Source organism: Bidens hawaiensis, unplaced genomic scaffold (assembly GCF_021521415.1).
Source record: "Bidens hawaiensis isolate Kalapana, Puna unplaced genomic scaffold, B.hawaiensis_p1.1 tig00006076_1, whole genome shotgun sequence".
NCBI lineage: Eukaryota > Viridiplantae > Streptophyta > Magnoliopsida > Asterales > Asteraceae > Bidens > Bidens hawaiensis.
Window position 1 is genome coordinate 1,301,940 of NW_027491402.1, and position 22,109 is coordinate 1,324,048.

A 22,109-nucleotide genomic window follows, 5' to 3' on the forward strand; every position below is an offset into this window, starting at 1 on the left:
GTCAAGAACATTGAAAACAATGACTCACTTAATCGACAACTTACAACTAGATAGTCCGAAATGAAATCTTGTCCGGAATCCCATCCTTAAATTCCACTTGGATTCCTTATTAACTACCAACGGATTTAAGACGAGTGTGTACTATGATTTTTATTTTTATTGAATAACTAATTTTTTCTACTTTATTTTTATTTTATCCTCATGTGTCAAGTGAGACAGGATTCATAACCATTTGATTAAAGACAATACATATTCGTCACTAGACCAAGCTAGTGGTTATATGGATCTTATATGATCCTGTCAATTCAAATATTCAAAGTTCCAAATTCAAACGATTTAAAATATTCAAAAAACATGAAGCACATCTTTCAAACAAAAACAATAATTGTAAATTACCAAATACTTCTTGAACTCATCTTGAGGAAGAACAAGCAACCGCTAGAATATTTGGATTTGATGGTCTTATGATAACCATAAACATATCTAGGAGACCACAAACATGTTATGATGTTTCAAATCAACTTAATTAGTTGACTAACTAAATTGTGAAAGTAGTTAACTTGTCAAGTTCATTACTATTTTCAGGCTTCAAACAAGAGCAAACCGTAGCCATCAAAACTAGCCCTCTCAACCAACATTTGAAGTAAAAGCAAAGAAAACTCATCATCAAAAACCAACACCCTCTCACTCCCTCCTCATTTCCACCACCATGGACTCCAAAACCCTACCACCGGCTGTTGACTACAGCGCCAATGTAGACACCTCCAGTGCCTTCCGCTCGGTTAAAGAAGCCGTAGAGATATTCGGGGAGCGGTTTCTCACGGGTGAAATCTTCTTACCATCACCTAAACCACCTTTCACCTTACCGAAACATGAAGCACCTTCATGGAAATCATGCTCAACCGAACCACCACCACCAACGTTACTCGTTAAATCCCTGAAAAAGCTTGAATCGGAACTAGAAGAAACCAAGAAAGAGTTGAAGTTACTGCAAGAAAGAGAGACGGAAACCGTGGCAGTTTTGGCGTCTTTAAACGCAGAACTCCACAAGAACAAGTTAAAGATCATAAAAGCTGAAGAGAAAGCTCCGGTCGCTGGTTGGGCTCCGGTGGTTAAAAGTGGCAGCGGAGGGAGGAAAGTGGTGAAGAAAAAGCCGATTGTTCCACTTCTGGGAGATTTGTTTTCAAAGAGGAAAGGAAAATCAAATGCTAGTTTTCTTCTGAATCCGTTATATGCATCTCCGCAAAAGAATTGGATTTGAAAACTAGAGTGCACACTAATTTCGTTTGTGATCATTTTCTTTGTTTCATTTAATCTACCGTGTGAATCGTTTTTAATCAAACTAGTTGTATTAAAGAATTCAAAAAGAAACAAATTTGGAGATTACTTTTTAGGGGTTGAATTATATTTGTTTGTTACTTTGTCTATATGGTTTGGGTCAAGTCACCTTAGGGTGAGGGCTGGCACTCGTCCTTGACCTATAGTTACCCGCACTGAAGAAACGTGGATCGGCTCACTGGTAGACGATCAACTTTCCTCGGGTATGAGTATGCTATTTCACCGATGGTTCTCCGGAGTATGAGTTTTTCCACCTACAAAACGAGCAGCACCGTGAACTTACTCCTCAGAAAGGGACAGATGGGTCCTCTTTGGGGTAACCCTCCGGTGTGAGAATAAGAGATTGTAGGAGAAGATAATAATAATCTGAGAGTGAGTAAGGAATTGGAATGTATTTTCTTGCTTACCTCCCCTTGTGGAGGTGGTGTGGTATTTATAGTGTTAGGGTTTCCAATGATTGGGCTCAGATCCCATTAGGGCCTTTTTGGCCTCCTCCTATTGCTTTGCGCCACGTGTCCTTAGGACACCTGGTGCTTTTTCATTGATTATTCTCTGACCCAGGCATTTTACCTGACCCATGTGCAATCACGTGGTAGCACATGGGTTTTGCTGAGTTGTCCACCTTTCATTGGCAGCTGTCAACATCAGCATATTCTTATTCCTTAAAGGATACCTTCTGGAAGGTTGTCTGACGAGCACGATTAAGGTTGTCCTTATCCTGATTTGGATAAGGACGAGGTTGATTATGTGCACGTGTGATATGCGCATATCCTGAGGATGCGCGAAGCCTTCTCTTTATTCTCACGCGCAGATGTTTCATGCGCAGATGTGATATGCGCAAGCATATGTAATATGCGCCACGCGCAGATGTGATATGCGTGAGCATATATGATGCGTGAGCATGCGATATGCGCCACGCGCAGATGCGCCACGCGCAGATGTGATATGCGTGAGCATATATGGTGCGCGAGCATGTGATACGCGTGAGCATATGTGATATGCGCCGTGCGCATAGGTTTTGGCTTTGTGCCTTCATGATATCTTGATTTCAAGCCTCTTGTCTATATCTTGTGGGTTGACCCACCCCGCTCGATGTTAAGGCGGGTACATACCTCTTCACGCACCATCAACAAATTAATAAAATTATGCCAACAAGAAACAATTAAATAATAAAATCACGTGTCGCAAAAAAAAATTAAAAACCAATTCGTCCTCTTGGAATTTCCACTACTTGGATTCTTAACCCAAATTGCGACCTAGAAGGAAGGGGATGGTGTCAGGTGTGCTCCTTGAACCCCCACGTGCTCGGGTGGGACGAGGATGCCGCCCCGCCACACTTGTACTTTCTTTTAAAAATTTTACATGTAGCATATAATATGACACCACGGAAGAGCCTGATGAGACGTTCGAGAGAAAACAACATATGTCGACCTCGACCCCCCGATCAAATAATTAAAGGCAATTCAATAATTTTTGTTTAAATACATATCTGATCTATGTTTAAGAATCAAGCGTATGTGTAAAATGAGATAAGTTGACAACTTGGAGAACATAAATGCATCAAATACAAGGTTCAAATTTCTCACGCGTTAAAGAAAAGAAAATTGGGTTTCCGATATTATTCATGCACACTATCTTGCGACAAGATTTCAAGATAGTACAACCGTGCCAACCAAGAAGCACGATTAGGTAGACACGATTTTACCATTACACGTGTAACATTCGTCACTTTTGAAACCCAAAACCCGACCTGTTTTAAAATTTTTATATGATTCAGATAGATGTTTGTTTTTTTGTTTTTTTTTTTTTTTTTGTTATTCATATTTTAAAATTTTAATAATGTTATTTCATTTTTACGATTTGGATCCCAAGTTAATTTCATGTCTTTTGGTTAGTTAATCTAGTTATTTTCATTCATTACAAATCACTCAAACAGCAGGGACCCATTGCAATTTATACAAATTTCTTTTCTTCTTCGGTGTGCTATCTCGATCGTGACACCCCCATTCCCCACTAAGTCACTAACACCTATTGACCAAAATAATCAACACTCATAATTCATATGCAACCAAACTCCTAAACATGCATCAATCTTGTAACAATTGTATTAATCAATTCAATTGGTATTATTATCACAATTATTGGTCATAATCATGTCGTTCAAAATCAGACCCTAAGTTTAATTGATATTAAATCAAATCTTAAAATCGGCCTTTTAACTTGAGAATCAAAATCAACAGTTATATGATTATGCCATTCCAATTATAAATACATGAACGACCCTCTGGTCATATTCGCACTCGTTCACATCCAAAATTTCACTAAGCATCATTGCTGCTAATCCAAATCGAAGTCTGTCACCTCCTTGGAACTTCGTCTAGCCGAACACCATCAATTCGTCCTTGTATCGGGTAATTTCTAGGTGCTACTTGTTCGTTTTAAGCCTTTAATCAAAAGGCCTATGTCAATATCAATTGACAAAGGGTTTTCATCACTTAATTTGGGATTTGATTAATGAGGTGTTTGGGATTCCTTATTTTTATCAACTCATGACATATAAACTTTTTGAAAAGTTAATGAGATGTATAAGGTTTTTGGCAAGCCATAAGGTCTTATGGATTTTAACTTATAGAGAAGGCAAAATAAAGGGGTTTTGAAAAGTTATGAATAAGTAACTTATTAACTTAATGGGTTTGATTTACCTATTACACACCTATAACCCTCAAAACTCATTACACTCCTTTTAACAAAGAGTGTCCTTTTTAGTTATTTTAGTTTTTCCCAACACATAAGTTAATCCAAATATTTTTTTAAAACTTCTTTTAGAAAATTCATAAGTTAATATGTTCTTTTAACAAAAAGTCCATTTTCACTTAAATAAGCAATCTCAAACACACCCTAACCTAGGGTTCGTATAATTTGTGGGTTTCCTTTTTAGAATGTGCATAATTATATTTAAGACCTTACTTAAAATCAAAATAGTAGCCAATTTTGTTGGTTGGTGCCTTAGGTTAGACTATTCTCATTCACATCCCAATCAAACCCAACTTTTATTAAAAAAATAATTTCTCTTTTTCACCTACACAATTCAATCAAATTCAAATTTTCACTCTCATTTATAACCCAACCAATTTATTTTGTTAATGTTTTTTTTTATTAAAAAATTAATTTCTCTTGCTCACTTATGACTCCGTTTTGTTAATGTTTTTTTTTTTTCATTACTGTTTGCTTCTAGGTTTCCGGCGACTACTTACGTTTGTTGGTGATTTGGTTGGGCGTACGGGTACGTGTTTCAGTTTGTTGCTTTCCTTCCTCCCTCTGTTTACAGTTGGGGTATAATTTGGGAACAATTATTTTCATCCTGCTTGGTTTCATGTTGTTCATGTATTTGTGTGTATTTTTAGACCTGCATGTTAGGTGTTTAATTAAATGCCTGAGTGAATTTCAGTTTTGAATTATATGGAATAGATGAAACAATAAGATTTCGGTAGACGACATGTATTTTGGACTAAAAGTATATTACATCTAACTTTCATTTTTTATGTGGATGCTTTTAGTTTTGCTTTCTAATTACTGAAGTAGACGAGCCGCGAGGTATGAAAGTTGCATACATATGTTGCCTTTTGGTTTTAGTAAACACTTTGTATATATAGTTTTTGTACACATGTTCTTTTCAGTATTTATACCAAACAATTTGATTAGTCGGTCAATTGGGTTACGGGTCAAAAGCATACATGTCGATTTGGGAACATTGGTTGGCTTGGGTGGATATAACCCGAGTCGAACCATTAGCAGGGGAAGTTTTTGTGTGTGGGCATAAGTGGTTGGGTTAGCTTCATTCGAAACACTTACTCTAAAATTGCAAAAAAAGTTTTGTAAATAGTTTGTTTGTCTATAATATGTGACACCGGTGAGGTACTTTTTTTTAAATGCTATATTATTACGTACTGGCTACAGTATCTGGTTGCTCGCATTGCTAAAGTTTTAAGAAGTGTTGTAAAATCAAAACAAGTCGGATAAATCAAAACCTTAAAGTCACCCTAGCTTTTACAAACTGCTTAGAGGATTAAATGGTAGTATTATCTATTTAGATTCAACTAAAAGCATAAGATATATAAAAGTATGATCTAATATTTTCTGTCCAAAAATATGAGGTGTGCCGAAACTTTATTGTTCATTCATATGATATACAGAAGCCTTAAATAACAAGGGGGGGGGGGGGGGGGGGGTTCTACTTGAAACTTACTCGGTGTAATAGAGTACGTATGAATATTGCATATATATGTTACCTAATGATTTTAGTGAACTTACTTTGTTTAATATTTATCTTCAATTTTTAATTTATGTAGAACAAATGAACATGACCTTGACATGCTGATTGCAGATCAACTTGACTTGAAAAGTTGTGGTAGTTTTTGTTAGGAAGATTATCTCCAACACTCCGGGTAACTATCTCAACTTAAATCTTTACAACCACTTGCTACATACACAACAACTAAACCATATCTCAAATCCATAAAAATCACAGGTTTACTCAATGAAATATGCATAGAAGTCGCTAATTCTCTTTGGAAAATCCTGCACGAAACCCTTTGCAATTTCATGTACACAATGAATACTTCCATATTTGCACAATTTTTTTAAACAAAACTCATTACTAGCTTTTGTAATTAATAGTTTTGTAGTTACTAAAACTGGCCTAAAACGACAGTTGAATTCTGCAGAAGTCCGGCAGTAAGAAAATGCAGCTATGTACACTTGGTGCAAATGTTAGAAAAAATCTGTTCAATGAACCTTTTAGACAAGTTATGTAAGATAACATGAACTGAGCCTTTGTTTTGTGTCTTTGATTTATTTTAATTCGTGTGTGCTATTATGATCAAAATCGTGAAGATACGAATATTCGATTGACTCACGATGACCAAGATTCGAGCTTCGCCTAAGGTTTCACAACCCCCATAACGTGGGGGATCGAAATACTAGTTATAGTTTAAATTTGAATGGCTAAGTTTGCCATTTGATGATTTTAATATTCTTAGAAAATGCTTTGGTTTGCATTTAATAATCTATATCTATACTATATAATAAATAAAGGTTTTTTAATGCCACATGGTATCACATAAAATAGCTTCTTAAAAATTTTTCCCGCCTCTCTCTCTTATTAAATATATTTCTCTTTCTTATTAATAGTTTATATTTATCTTTTTTTTCTTTTTAATCTATTATTTATTATTTTTAATAATTATTTTTTGATTTAAAAACTTTAAAACCAACATAAATACATTATTTAGTTTTATATAAATATCTTGTATTGTTATGTGTTTCATTATCTAAAGTTTAAAGTAAAAACAAAAAAAAACTACTAATTTTGATATGAAGGTTAAAATAACAAATATTGTATGAAAAAAATAGAGATTTATGAGTTTTCAACAATTTTTTATTTACATATTGTATAATGTTTAATTTATTCTCATATATTATATCTTTTGAACATATTTTTTATATCACATTATTATTTAAATAAATTTACTTATTGTAACCCGTGTTCTACACGGGTCTTAATGCCATATGTTATTACACATGAGTGGTCCACGGGTCCTTACAAATTTTTCCACCTCTCTCTCTCATATTAAATTTATATTTCTTTTTCTTATTAATAGTTTCATATTTTATTCTTTTTTTTATTTGATATGCTATTTTCTCTTTTGATAATTACTTTATGTTTTAAAAAATTTAACACCAATATAAATATATTATTTAGTTTTATATAAATATATTGTATTAGCCTATTACCTTTTGAAATCAAAGAGAAGCAGCAACGATTCCAAAAATTCCGACAAATCTAAAGCGTGGCAATTCAGGAACGAATCCAGAATCCGGAACGCTTCCTGTTTATGTGAAATCTTCAAACTTGTTTATGGGGAATACGAGTTTGTTAAATGGGTTTGGCGAGCGGGGTACACGGGTTTGGCGGGTGTGACCCTTTAGATGGTCACCGCTAACAATAAGCATAATAAATTAACAAAATATACTAATGAGAAAATAAGTACTAGACGTTAAACCATTAAAATCTTAAAAGTACTATCTAATTTACTTTTAAAGGTTGAAACATCTTCTAAAATGTTGTAAAAATTAGATTTTAATGTTGTATTTTAATTATAGGTACAACAGTTGAATGAGGAAATAGTGAAACTACGACAAGAGAAAGAAACGGAGTCACTAGAGAAGGAAAAAGAAAGAGCGGAGAAATTTTCAATGATGGAGCAAATCAAGGAAAATAGGGTTGCAAATGCCAAAATGCAAGAGAAAAACAACGAAATGCGAGAGCAAATTCAATTCCTTTTGAAGAACATAACAAAAAATATCTTTAAGTAGTTAAATTTGGTTCTTTTGTTAGTGCAACTTTTGTCGTATTTGTTTTTAATGTTTGTTTGTTTTACGAATCCTATCAATTTTGTTAACTTTGCAACTATTTGATTATGGTATTGAAATTTATAAATAGTGCAAAAAAAAGATTCTTTGAATTCTACGTATTTATTTTTGACCGAAACTATACTCAAAAGGCCGGTCGCAAATTATACCAAAGCTCGGTTGCGAAGTCGGTCGCAAAATCATGTGTAAATAGATTGTCAATTTCGGGCGCTAAAGTATCAATCGCGCATAGGTTCAATTGCGGTCGCTAACCATTTGGTCGTCAAATCAGTCGTAAAAGTTTCCGGTTGCAAAATTTAGTCGCAAAATTTTCGGTCACAAAATCAGTCGTAAATAGGTTCGGTCGCAAAGCATGTCGTAATATTTTCGGTCACAACATCGGTCGTAAACAGGTTCGGTCGCAAAGCCGATCGTAAAATTTTCGGTCGCAAAACCGGTAGGGAAAAATTGCGGTCGCAATCTCGGTCGCTAAACATTCGGTCACAAAATCGGTCACAAAAACGACTCGGTCGCAGATTCGGTCATTAAATTTGCAACTACAAATTTTGTCGCAAAATCGGTCGCAACAATATTTTCGGTCACAATAATGTTCGCAAAATAATTCCCGACCAAGGTTTAACCGACCGCTTAATCCGGTCGCAATTCGGTCGCAAAAGGGCATTCGCAACCGATTTGCGATCGAAATGGCGGTCGCTTTTGCCGATTTCTGTAGTAGTGATTTGAGGCGGCAGTAAGTTAATAATTTCAGCAGGTGGTGAAGTTGATGCCGGAAGTTGGGATCGGAAAGAGCTCATGGGAGCACTTTAGGATCTAATACCATAATAAGTTTAAAACTTATTTAAACTTACTCAGTGTAATAGAGTACGTATGAATATTGCATATATATGTTGCCTAATGATTTTAGTGAACTTACTTTGTTTAATATTTATCTTCAATTTTTAATTTATGTAGAAAAGATGAACATGACCTTGACATGCTGATTGTAGATCAACTTGACTTGAAAAGTTGTGGTAGTTTTTGTTAGGAAGATTATCTCCAACACTCCGGGTAACTCTCTCAATTTAAATCATTACAACCACTTGCTACATACACAACAACTAAACCATATCTCAAATCCAAAAAAATCACAGGTTGACTCAATAAAATATGCATAGAACTCGCTAATTGTCTTCGGAAAATCCTGCAGAAGACCTTTTGCAATTTCATGTAGACAATGAATACTTCAATATTTGCACAATTTTTTTTAAACAAAACTCATTACCAGCTTTTGTAATTAATAGTTTTGTAGTTACTAAAACTGGCCTAAAACGACAGTTGAATTCTGTAGAAGTCCGACAGTAAGAAAATGCAGCTATGTACACTTGGTGCAAATGTTAGAAAAAATCTGTTCAATGAACCTTTTAGACAAGTTATGTAAGATAACATGAACTGAGCCTTTGTTTTGTGTCTTTGATTTATTTTAATTCATTTGTGCTATTATGATCAAAATTGTGAAGATTCGATTGACTCATGATGACCAAGATCAAAGCTTCGACTAAGGTTTCACAACCCCCTGCAACGCGGGAGTCGAAATACCAGTTATAGTTTAAATTTGAACTAGTTATCAGACCCACGCGTTGCGCTGGGTTTTGGAAAGCGATTTGAACTTTTAAGAGCTTAATATTTTTAGGTTGGTGACCTCATAGCATTCGTACATCCATGTTTATCTAATTACATATATTGCTAATGACATAGGAATTATTTTTCCTTCAAAATATGTACATCATCCCTTGATCTATTTGCTTCCCATCAGAATGTAGTTTAATCACCCAACATGTTTGTGGTTCCTGAAAAAGACAATGAAATGAAAACAACAAAAGCGTTAATTTATAGTGCAGTTCCTCGCATGAAGCGTCATAGATGGCCATGTATAGATCTATTGCAAGTATGCAAATTGTAGTTCATGTGTTGTCAAATGTTGACCTGAAGGCTATGATTTAAGTTTTGGATTTGCAAAAGCGTGGGGTTGCGGGGATACAAACTGGTTTAGTTTGGGAATTGGAAAAAAACGAAAAAAAAAAGGAGGTGCAAATGGGCCTGCAATTATCAGCCTGACTCTCAAATCGTTCACTATGTAGAACTAGTACTTTACCCGTCCGATGGACGGGAACATCAACTCGGTAATTTAACCACATTAATTCAATAACATGAATGGGCAAATGACAAGTCTGAATGAGATACCGAGGTCATAGAAAACATTAAGTGTATACATGTTTGTATTATGACATGTTAGCTGGTATCATTTGAGTTTGTTCTATGTTTCACTATGTTATATGTGATATGCGAATGAGTTATATGCTTTTGCCTTGCCCAATATTAGACATCATAAAATAAATATGTATGATATATAAAAAAGAAAAAAATATATACTAAACCCAATTCGCATAAATGTAAGAAAATTGAGTTAAATTAGTATCAAGTTAGATTAACCAATTAACCAACAATAGCATCTTTGGTCCAGAATCAAGATTCACAATCAATGCAAATGTTATGCATATACATGAACAGAGTATGAGCAAAAAAACTAAAAGTAAACCAAACTCAAATAAGATCAATAAAGAACCCCAAGATTATAAAATCCAAAATATGATTAATTTCCCAATTGAATAGTTTGTTGTAGCCACCTCTCTCTTATGCAGTGTCGAGGTAGCATCCGCATCCATGACAACTTTGACAAAGCTTAATATGATAATCTAATATTAGTCAATATTATATGGACACAAAAAAATATAAAAAAGCAGACTCATGTAACTTACAAAAACCTTGTTTTGGGCGTTTCTTGATCGTTCTAGCTTCATTCATAGCAACTCCTTTTCTTCTGCCATCAACTGAAATAAGAAAACTTTAACTTAACAAAGCTTGTTCACTTGGCATTAGGTTAAGAAAACATTAAAACTAATCAAAACTCAAACTTTTTGAGTACATAAAATAAATATGAGTACATACTTAAAAACAGATACTATCCTTTTCAAATGAAAATGTCTTTTTACACAATCATTTTTACACAAATGTTTTGACATATATAATCAAAACTCAAATTAGTGAAACTACAGAAAGGATTTAAACATGCAAATCTATATGATTAATTATAACCAGAAAGGGGATTTATACCCTGCAGAAATCAAAATTAAATTAATGCAACTACTCATATATTTTAAAAAATGTAAAATATAATATTCAAGAAAAGGTCATAAGACTTGAAAATAAGGTCAAAACAGAGTTCAGTTAAAAATTTTGTTTCTTCATTATCATACATTTTGAGAAAAAATTATCTATGAATTACATATAGAATATCACTACAATAATAATCTAAGTATTTGAATAACTGGATTTAGGATGTTGTATGCATTGGGAATATTCTTTTAAGTGACTTTTAGTTATTTTGATCCATTACCTTATTGGCTTTTTTGTTATCTAGCTCATTTGAGATTAACACACAACATAAATCAGGAAACGGGTCAAATTGCCACCACAAAGTCAAAGATACTTGTAAAACTGATCAATGACTAATGCACTTCTATATCAAATCAAACATAAGTTACTGCTATGCTTCCGTTTTGAGTAAATTTCACTCAAAACTTACTGTTTACGCACATTTGTATGACTAAAAGAGCATTAGTGGCATATATGTTTGTGATTAATGGAAAAAACTAAAGTAACTAAGTTAAAAGTTGAATTATATTCAATTGGTAAGTGTTTCTCTAGTATTTTCCTCTCATCTTGAATTTTGTTTGTCCAGATCCTATGAGGCTACAACCAGAAACATTTTAAATATAGTTACGGTATATTACATTGCAATTTAATGTTCACAAAAGTTACCTGTTGCCCCTGAAATTCAGCATTATTGAAGTGATGATAAGAAAAATCATCAACAATATCAAATGAGTTAAAGCCTTCAAACTGTTGTCTTTACTTCTTTAGTTTCATCTTTGTTTTCACCTGCAAAACTTGAGGTTATCTTTGGACTTTGGAGGACCTGATGAACCGCTAGATCACAATGGTATATTTGGAGTTTCTTGATCATGGCTTTCAGCAGGAGGATCAAGGACGACTTTAGTAGTGACGGGTTTATAACATATAGAAAGAGTGAAAAAATAAAGAGATTAAAAGGTACCTCAAGACATTTGTGGTTTTCATAATTATCAGATCATCACTAACTTTAAATAAGATTGAAGGTAAGTTTAATTTTTTGTATTGCATATGCTAAAGAAAACTACACTTCTAAGTAATCCTAAACTGCATTCAACATTGAATCTATTGTTTTAACCTTTTAAAGTCAAACTGTAGTTTGCACTTTTGTTTCCTAAACTACCTTTGAGATCAAAACCAGCCCCATAATAAATCAATACATGACAAAAATAATATAACTAACATTATATATTTATATCTGTTATAATATACATAACTCGCTGACTAACCTTTAATGTTTTTAGTTCTTCTAATAGTATCTCATCATTTCTTTGAAATCTTGAGATTCATATTTGACTTGATTCAAAATTCGAATAGCATCTCCAAGTATAGCTAACTTATCAGTGGTGGCGGGTCGGTCAGCTTCCAAAGTAGATCTTGATTCTAAGCATCTGCAAAAAAGAATCAACGATATTTCATTGAGACTAAGATACAATCAAAACCACAATAAACAAAAATAAAAGGAGGTTTACATGTAACAGTTGAGCAATGATAATCAAATTCCTAAAGTACACTTCCGTGGCCATTTCTTTGAATTTAAACAAATATGATGCCAAGCAAAAACGCAGAATTTGTGCACGTCTTGGCCTAAAGAGTAATTTTTACTACATCAAAACCGACATGTTTTGGTAGATGACCAAATACATCAATTTTGACAAAGAGAAATAAAAGAAATAAACTCTAAATTGTAAAGCAATTTAGTAATCATAAGTAATAGCAAATGCAAATATAAAAATTGCAGGTGCATTGTATCTGTCAGATTAATGGAAAAAAGAAAGCAAAAAAGAACTTTTAAAGACTTCTATTAAATACTCAAACCTAAACGGGTTAATGGGTCAACCCGAACCCGTCCTTTTTTTAAACTGGGTTTACCTGGAAAAGACCGAATAACCGACCCTAAAATGCCCTATCCCGACCCGACCCTACAGTTATGTTCATATTTGGCCCCGAGTTTTTGAGAAATTTGGTATCGGGGGTTCGGGTATGCACCCGACAAATTGCCCCTGTGGTGACAAAAATAACAGAACCTGCTACATACATTTAAAACATAAGGCTAAATGTAACTATGTGTTTGTGAAGCAATAACAAATACATAAATGGTGACAAAAACCTTAATTAGAACTAATACAGAACCTACGGTTGAATTCAGACGGCTCAGATTAAAACCCACTCTTCTGTAACCTATATATATAATGTTAGAACCTAGAAAATATTTGCTTATCTTAAGTAAAGCAGAGAGAAAGCTTACCCAGTAGTCACTAATGTTTCTGTTTTATCACCGGTGAGAACCCAAATCTTGATTCCTGCATGGGCGAGTTTGTCGATGCATTCAAATACCTGATTGGTAAACAATAATACAAAAACAGCATTAATGCCATTCCGTAGGGCGAAAAGGATTAAAAAAAGGAAGAACGTTAGGAAAACTCATCCCTCTTTAATCAAAATATGAAGATGCATTCCTCACTGTTTCTACCATCTGCATCAAACTATTCTTTTGTTGCAAACTCAAAGCTGCATTTGACTAAATACAATAAAGAAATGCCAACACCACTCAATTAGAAAATATAGAATAGAAGCAAAACAGTGTTGAGTGGGTTCATTTATTAATCATACTATTGAACTTCTTTTGATGTGCCACCATAGCCTTCGCAGGTTCTTCAACCATATTACAAAATCTACTTTTAAATCCATGTTAGATAAATAAGCATATTTGTTAATCCTTTTATTCTCCAGTAGCCAAATTACACTTGGACTCTTTCATAATACCAATCAGTGAAATTTTATAAATTGTATAATGTTGTGGCAGCTATAACATATATAAAATTGAATGGGATATCAATTGGCAGTGCACAACTCTTCAAATTTTTCCAGCCTCCATGAACCCCATTACCAGGCTGCATTCCTGTTCAATTTTCATAAAGAAATACACAAATATTGAGTCACACGTTTAGAACACACCTCATCAATTATAAAAAAAACAAATGGGCACATGACACCTCATTTCACATTCAATTCCAGTTTTGGCAGTTCTAACTGATTCTGCCTGGATAACTTCCCACTGCTAGTGTTACTTTGTTACTCTATTACCACCAACCCGCATATATGTTACATAACGGTATACACCATTAGACTACCCACATTAACAACCTAAACTTATGGTCGATTACAAGGTGGATGAAAACAGGTTCACTTTTTTCAATTAGCCTTGAGTTAACTTAAGATATAGAGTGCAGCAAAACAATAGGACAATTACAATGTAACAATCTAAAGGACGATACATATAACATATAAGATCAGGTAGCATATTAGGCTTTAACAAACGTATCCTGATGGCATATGGAGTATAACAAACAATAGGCAGTCAATCAATCAATCGATATTGAAATTGAAATTGGTGAAGAGATATCTAGATGAGTGATTACCATTTGTGTTACATTCAATCGATAGCAAAGTTCTGGTGCAACAATGGAGAAACTACACTCAATTGATTAGAATACATAGGTGAAGAACTAAAAGTCGAAACCCTAGAAACTATCTCATCTTCCTCTGTAGATTAAAAAAAATAGAAATCAAAGCAGCAAGTGAACGAACGTGGGAAGGGTAACCGCCTAAAACTATCATGGAACCGTCCTCAACCTCCCCTTTTTGGAACATGTGATAAAAAAGTAACTGTTTTCCTTATCGGACGGTTAATATTTAATCTTGATCCTTATCAGACGGTTAATATTCAATCTTGGATGCCCTTATCAGACGGTTAATATTCAATCTTGGATTTTGATCCAAGGGTCAGTTTCAAATCCCACTCTATGGTAACTATATATATAATTTTACATAGCAAACAGCAAACTTAATTTCAAAATTCCAAATAAGCCCGGTTAGCCAACAACAGCACATATTATAAAGAATGGCTAGAAACTTTACCTTTATATTAGCGTGTCGAAGTAGCAGTGATCATCAACCTCTACAAAACCAAACACCTAAAAGCAAAAAAAAAAAGAAAAAAGAAAAAAAAAAGAAGAAAACACATTTAATTTTACCACATAACAGTAGCTTAATGTAAAAGATAAATTAGTCGTCTAAATACCTTAGCATGTAGATATTATATCTACTACACACATCTATCTGTAGAGCAAATAGAAAACCTATAAATATCAAACTTACATAGACAAAACATGTTAAATATGTAACTTAATTCAGTAAGTTTCAATTTTAATTCTCTTGCAAGTCAACAATCATTGAGACCTTATCTTCAATTCTAATTTGCTTCACCAAAAGATATTAACCTGCAATTCAACAAATTAGCAGTAATAGAATGATGATCAGCTTTTGACTTTAAGTAACAAAACAGGACCCATTTAACAATAATCAATTAAATACAAACAAATCAAGCCTTGTGAAAGGAACAGTGAAACTTGTGGGTATAACCGAAGTTGTAATTTAATACATATAATAATAATAATAATAATAATAATGCCATTTGATTGTTTTAATATTCTTAGATAATGCTTTGGTTTGCATTTAATAATTATATATAGAAAATATTACCTGACCGCTAAAAGATTCAGATGAGTGAAGAGGTAGGTGTTTCTTCAATGATTTAATACATATAATAATAAACTTGTGGGTATAACGGTTCGACTGGTGTTTCTTCAATGAGATATTATATTTTAATTAAGTTATTGAAGGCTTGCCCCTTCTTGACATAGTCGGTGTAACAACTTGATTGCCAAATTTAATTGATTTTTTATTTTTTTGGGGGGAATCTTAGCCAACCAACCAGCCCAAACTCCCCCGATGGGAGTAGTCTTACACCAAAACCTTTCACAGGCCTGGATTCGAGTCTCACCAACCTCATTTTATTAATTTTCATGTCACACCCTGCTATGGGATCTGGTCGTTTTATAGATAAATTGGTACCAATATAAGTAGCGGAATTTTATTCATATACATAAGCTACAATGTTTATACTATGTGTTTAAAACAAGGTGTAACTACAAAGCTATCTCTTCTCTGACACTGCTGCAATCCCGTATCAGGTTCTACTAATCTTCTTGGCATCTAATCTTCATTGTTATTGTTCGTCTTACGCCTCTATCTTTAGTCATGCTTATTATAATGCTAATCCAAATTGCTATCCACATAGCACCTGAATATATCCTAAAAAGTGTCAACTAAAAAGTTTGTGAGTTCGTAAGTTTAGCTCACATACACATAAAAGAGTAAATTTATAAGAGCGCGCAAGTTTGCATGTATGTAAGTATAAAGCATAGTGCACATCAATCAAGTCCACAATCAATCCTGCATTCAATCATAAGCCTCCCATCGACTTACAACCGAACGGCACCCGTCCCCGATTATTACTCTGCCAAGCAATAATCCAAACGTTAGGTCATATGTCGTAATGGTCCGCAAACCTCAGTGTGGTTTACCCGACGTAGGGTCACTGTGCGTGGGGGTATCCCAAATAGTACTACCCATACGAGTCATAGGCTCACTCTTGAGTTAATGATTGCATAATTTAAAGTGGGACAAAAAAATATGGTAGAAAACAAGTCTTGATAAACCTCACACCATAAGTAAAACCAGCATGCATCCAGCCCAAAAAGGGCAGCACAAAACTCACCTCAGTCCGTATGCAATATGTGTAAATGAAAGACAATCAATGAGCTTGCAACTACACTACAAACCACCAAGTACGCCTAGTATATATATTAATCAACAATAAGTTATCGAAAAACAATGTAAAATTCGCTATTGGTATTGCATACTAGTTAATTTTAAGTGTTGGCTAACACGTTGGATTCCTGAGAATAAAGTTTCTTTTATAGGAAGTTTATACTTATATAACTTAATAAGATTGATGTTTTGTGTTTAGGTATATAATTCAACTTTCGGGAGTTTTACTTACCTTGGTACATTTGTCGGGTTTTGATAAAGTTTCCATTTGTGGAAAGTTCGGGTTTTCGTTTAGGTTTAAGGTTACCATATGGCCATCAAAGTTATGTAATTTATTTATATTAGTAGCATACTGATTTTTTTTATTTGGAACATTAGGTCATGAGATTCAAAAGTTCACAATACCGGTTATCACTGGTTTTGTCGGTTTTAATAATATCTCTTGAAGGATAGTTTTTATAAGCGAATGCTTATATAATTAAAGCTTCTTATATTCCGGAAATATGATATTATAAAAACAATTTATTTCCAAGTATACATTTCAGTAAGTTTGGTTTTGTACACTTTTAGTCCTCATTCTTCGTTTAACGTTCCTTTCGGCAAAAATCGGGGTAAGGACTTGGTAAGTTTTTGGAAAAAAATAAATAAATACTCAAATTATATATTATTAACTCATACCTACTGCTAGAAATCAAACACTTCATAATTTTGCATTTTTCAAAACGCTTGTTCGGTTTATGTCCGTATTACCGTAACTCGTGTTTAAACGCCATTTCTTTACAAAAAGGGTGTTGTAAATATTGAAAATGGTTTATAAAGTTATAATAAAGTAATTTGCATATCCGTTATGGAAACATATCCACTTTATATTTTTGAAGTATTTTGGTCTTTTAAAGTCGGCTTGTTGTCGGTTTTAAACGATACAATGAGTTTAAGCTTGCAAATGGGCCCTTTTTCTAAAACCACTTATTCTTAAATATTTTAAAACTTATATTTAGACATTTTAACTCATAAGTTGCTGGTTCATATTCATACTTTTATATTTTCAGTTTTTGAGAAATAACTCGTTTCCAAAAATGCCCTTCCGTTATGTTTTTAACTAAAACTCACTTTTGGTCATCTAACACGTTAGGACCTGTTATAATAAATAAAAATGGTTTGTTTTAACATTTCATGGGTTTTAAAAAGATGCTCATGGCTGCATTTTCGCTAATGGCCCGGTTTTGGCCCGTTTGGGTTTAGTTACAGCAGCAGAACAACAACAAACTCAGCAGAGGCTTTCAAAGGATTGAAAGTGTAAACAAGGAGCAATGGATTGGATTTTATTGGGTTGAGAAAACAAGATTCATTGGTTCACCTTTCTTGCATGAAGGATGAATGGTTAACTTTGTTGCAATGATGGTGACTGGGTGAATTGGCTGCCAGATCAGAGATGGAACAGAGAAGAGAGCGTACCAGAAAGAAGATGCACTGGATTGGGTAACTAGTATTTCCTGGATCTTTATAAAATCAAATAATATCATTGAAATTTATTTAAACTTTAAATACTTATTTTATAAAATAAAGAAACCTGATTTTATATATAAAACATAAGTTTTTGATTGTTAAATATTATTATATAAGATGCTCAGACAGTTTGGGTTCAAGCGAGTTCGTTAAACATTGGTTCGGCTAGGTCGGTTCAGAGTAAACGATTAAACGGTTCGATTACTTATATAGTTTTTGGATATATGGTAAGATTTAAATAAATATTATACATCTAGAGCTATCATTGGATTCAGGTGGATATCCGAGTTAACGGGTCATGCCCGTTTATTGTTTAGACGTTGACAAGTTTTTGGGAACTTGTTAACCGATTTTGACTCAAAGCCCTTAGTTAATATTTAGTTATTTAGCTAGTTTGGACTAAGCCCGTGCATTATTCATATAGTATTTAACTCATCTTAATAATGGTAATATCTAGGTGTTAAATGCGTACGCGGGCTGACATGTTGACTCTAAATGTTTCGTTGGTAAATTTTATAAGTTACTAGTATTGTTTAATATAATAATCATTAAATGGTTCGCATCATTTTTGAAATTCGGTTTCGTTTATTAGTTTGGGCTGAACCCATTAGTTATCATCTAGATGGTTGGGGCGAAGGCCGTTAGCTTTCAGTCCACTTCAATTACTCGACCAACATCACACTCAATATCTAATGATAAGTTTTCAAATAAAAAATAAAACATACCCTATTTTTGGGGTTGTTACATTTCATTTTCTAGTTTTTTTATATATAGTATCCATATCATCCATATACAAATCCCTGTTTGTTTTTTTATTAAATAAACCGTAAAATAATCTAAAACTTATACTAATTTACTAAATATTCATTCAAACAGGTCAACATTTTAACATAACCAAATTCGTTACGAAGTTTTACAATAATTATAATCTATCTATTTATCTATCTATCTATAATATATATAAACGAAAGACTTTAAAAGCTCTCTGGTTGCTTCCTAAATTCTCTTTAGTCACCAAATTTTTTTATTTGTAAATGGAGCCTTCTCATGCATTTGACCCGAATTAACGTGTATAGATTTCACCAAACCCAGATAGCTCTTAAACGTGTTATAGCATCTCATTAAATTAAAAATTAATCTTATCAAATATTTGATATGAAAATCCTATAAATTAGAGATATACTAAAAATTAATATCTGATTTAAAAAAAGATATTATTTATAATTAAGAATCAATTTTACAGTAAAAAAAATAAGCAGGTCATGGGTCACCAAATCCAAATAGATTCTAAACGGGTTATAACATATCATTTATTTGTGAAACCCTTTCATCATCAAACCCTAAGTATATTATTAACTTTCTTACAATAAAGATAATTAAAATCCAAAAAATAAATATTATAAAACGAAAAATGTAAAACAACCCCCGTAATACGAGAATAAAACCTATTAATATATATATATATATATATATATATATATATATATATATATATAAACGAAATCTTTAAAAGCTCTCTGGTTACTCTTTAAATTTTCTCAAGCCACTAGATTGTTTTAATTGTAAAGAGAGACTTCTCATGCATTTGACCCGAATTCACAGGTATAGGTCTCACCAAACTCAGATAGTCATTAAACGGGTTATAACATCTCATTATATTAAAAATTAAACTCACCAAATATTTTATATGAAAACCCTATAAAATAGGGATAGGGTTAGGTTCAAATAAGAAGTTTGATTTTCCTAAGAAGGGTATTTTAGTCTAACACCTTAATATCAAAACCCACTTAATTTAATCTCAAAACTCACTTACATAAATTTCAAAAACCCACTTACGTAAAACCCAATTACATCTTCACTCATCTCCTACAACCACCACCACTCCATCGCCCACCGCCACCACAACCGTCACCCACCGCCACCACCTCGCCGGAAAAGTCTATGGAAATTTCGCCGGAAAATTTCACCGGAAAAGTAGTCGGAAAGTCACCGGAAAACAATCCTCGAGAAATTTCGCTGGAAAAATAGCCGAAAAATTCACCGAAAAAAGTCACCAGAAAACGGTCGCTTAAAAAACACAATGGAAAACACTATGAAAAACACAATGTAAAAAACACAATGGAAAAAAACATTATGAAAAAAAAACACAATGATAAAAACAAAATTGTATGGCACAATGTAAAAAAACACAATGAAAAAAAAATACTATGAGAAAAAAAACACAATGATAAATACAATTGGATAACATAATTTTGTAAAACACAATACGCAAAAAATCACTAAATTTTTTTATTTTTATACAACAATATGGTACTCATATCAAAGATAAAAAGACACTCGTTATTATGGTGAATTTGTTTTTCAATAAAAACGTCGTAAAAAAAAGTTATGGACGTTTTAAAATGATGGGGGAATTTGGCATGTGCCTTGCATGTGAAGAGAGAAAGTCAACAAATGTGTTATTCCTTTTATACTCTTCCCCTTATTTTCAAACATGATTTCCACCTAAACTAATCTCAACCTTCTATGTTCAAAATCAATGGACAAGATTACTTCCTATCCTTCCTACAAAAACTATACTTCCTATTATAACCTAACCCATTAGGGATATACAAAAAATTAATATTCTTTTTTTTAAAATAATATATTATTTATAATTAGGAAACCATTTTATAGTAAAAAAAATAGGTAGGTCATGGTTCACCAAACCCATATAGTTTTTTAAACGGGTTATAGCATATCATTTATTTGTGAAACCCTTTCATCAGCAAACCCTATATGACAAACTGAAAATTTTTCTTACTTTTTAAGACACTCATCACGACTTGACTCAAATTTTCGGGACGAAAATTCTTTAACATGGGAATGATGTGACAATCGTCAATTTCAGGTTAACTCCGTTAACTCAACTCCGTCAATTCAAACTTAAGATCACTGAATCTATAACGCACACCTCATTACATTTAAACTAGGGTTTAAATGACGCTTAACACTTACTACATGTGTAGTCTTTCGGGAATTGCACCGAAACGCAAACGAGTTGACGCAAACGATTGATGAATAAACGAAAAACGTCAAAACAGTAATTATGTGATAATTATGTGTTAGACTTATGTGTTATGTGATAACATGGTTATAAACGTTAACTCGATGTACTAGAACTAGTTAGTTAGGCTAGAAAAGCAACAATCGAAAGTTGAGGGACTTGAGTGTAACATAGTATCTTTATAAATAGTAATAATAATAAACCCTAACTATTATTTTCTCTCCCACACAAACCCCGATCGGAACCCCCCCTCGGTGACCTTGGCTGCCGTCGACTTATACACAAATATATACAATCAATTTCAAGCCTTTGATTGAAGATTAAGGTGCTAGGAAGGTATAATCGACTACCCTATGCATCCTTTATACTTTATTTGATGTTTAATGGGTTAATTGAAAACCCTAGATGGCCGATTATATGTGTGTATGAAGTTAATATGATTGTTGTTGATTTGATGATGATTTGATAACTAGAATTGATATTGTTACATGTTAATTGTTGTGTCTTTGATTTGAGTTCAAACAAAAACCCTAATCATGTATGTAATGTGTAATTGATGTGCATGGATAGTGATTATGGAGTCTAGAGTGTTATATGAATGCATGATGGTCCATAGATAGTTAATATGTTGAGTTTGGATGCAAACAGTTTCTGGACAGATTGTGTTATTGATGTTTAATTGACTGTAACAAAGTGTAAATGTGAAAATTGGTTGAGATTATTGATACTACAGTAAACTAGGTAGAGTCTAGTTTCTAAAGAATATAAACTTGTATTTTTTGGACAAGTAGAGGTTAACTTTTATGATTTTACAAAAACATTGTGCAAAGCTGAGTTGTTAGACCTGCTGTTAGGTTGTTTTGTAAATGTTATATCTCATGAA

The 22,109-nt window shown here is 33.1% G+C and overlaps 1 protein-coding gene across 1 annotated transcript; it reads left to right on the forward strand.

Annotated features, from left to right (window-relative positions):
* The first annotated feature begins 536 nt into the window (after positions 1-536).
* Positions 537-1,282, forward strand: LOC143631453 (uncharacterized). Its single transcript, XM_077100223.1, has one exon. The coding sequence runs from the start codon at positions 710-712 to the stop codon at positions 1,259-1,261; it is 552 nt and encodes a 183-aa protein (XP_076956338.1). The 5' UTR covers positions 537-709; the 3' UTR covers positions 1,262-1,282.
* Positions 1,283-22,109: the final 20,827 nt, after the last annotated feature.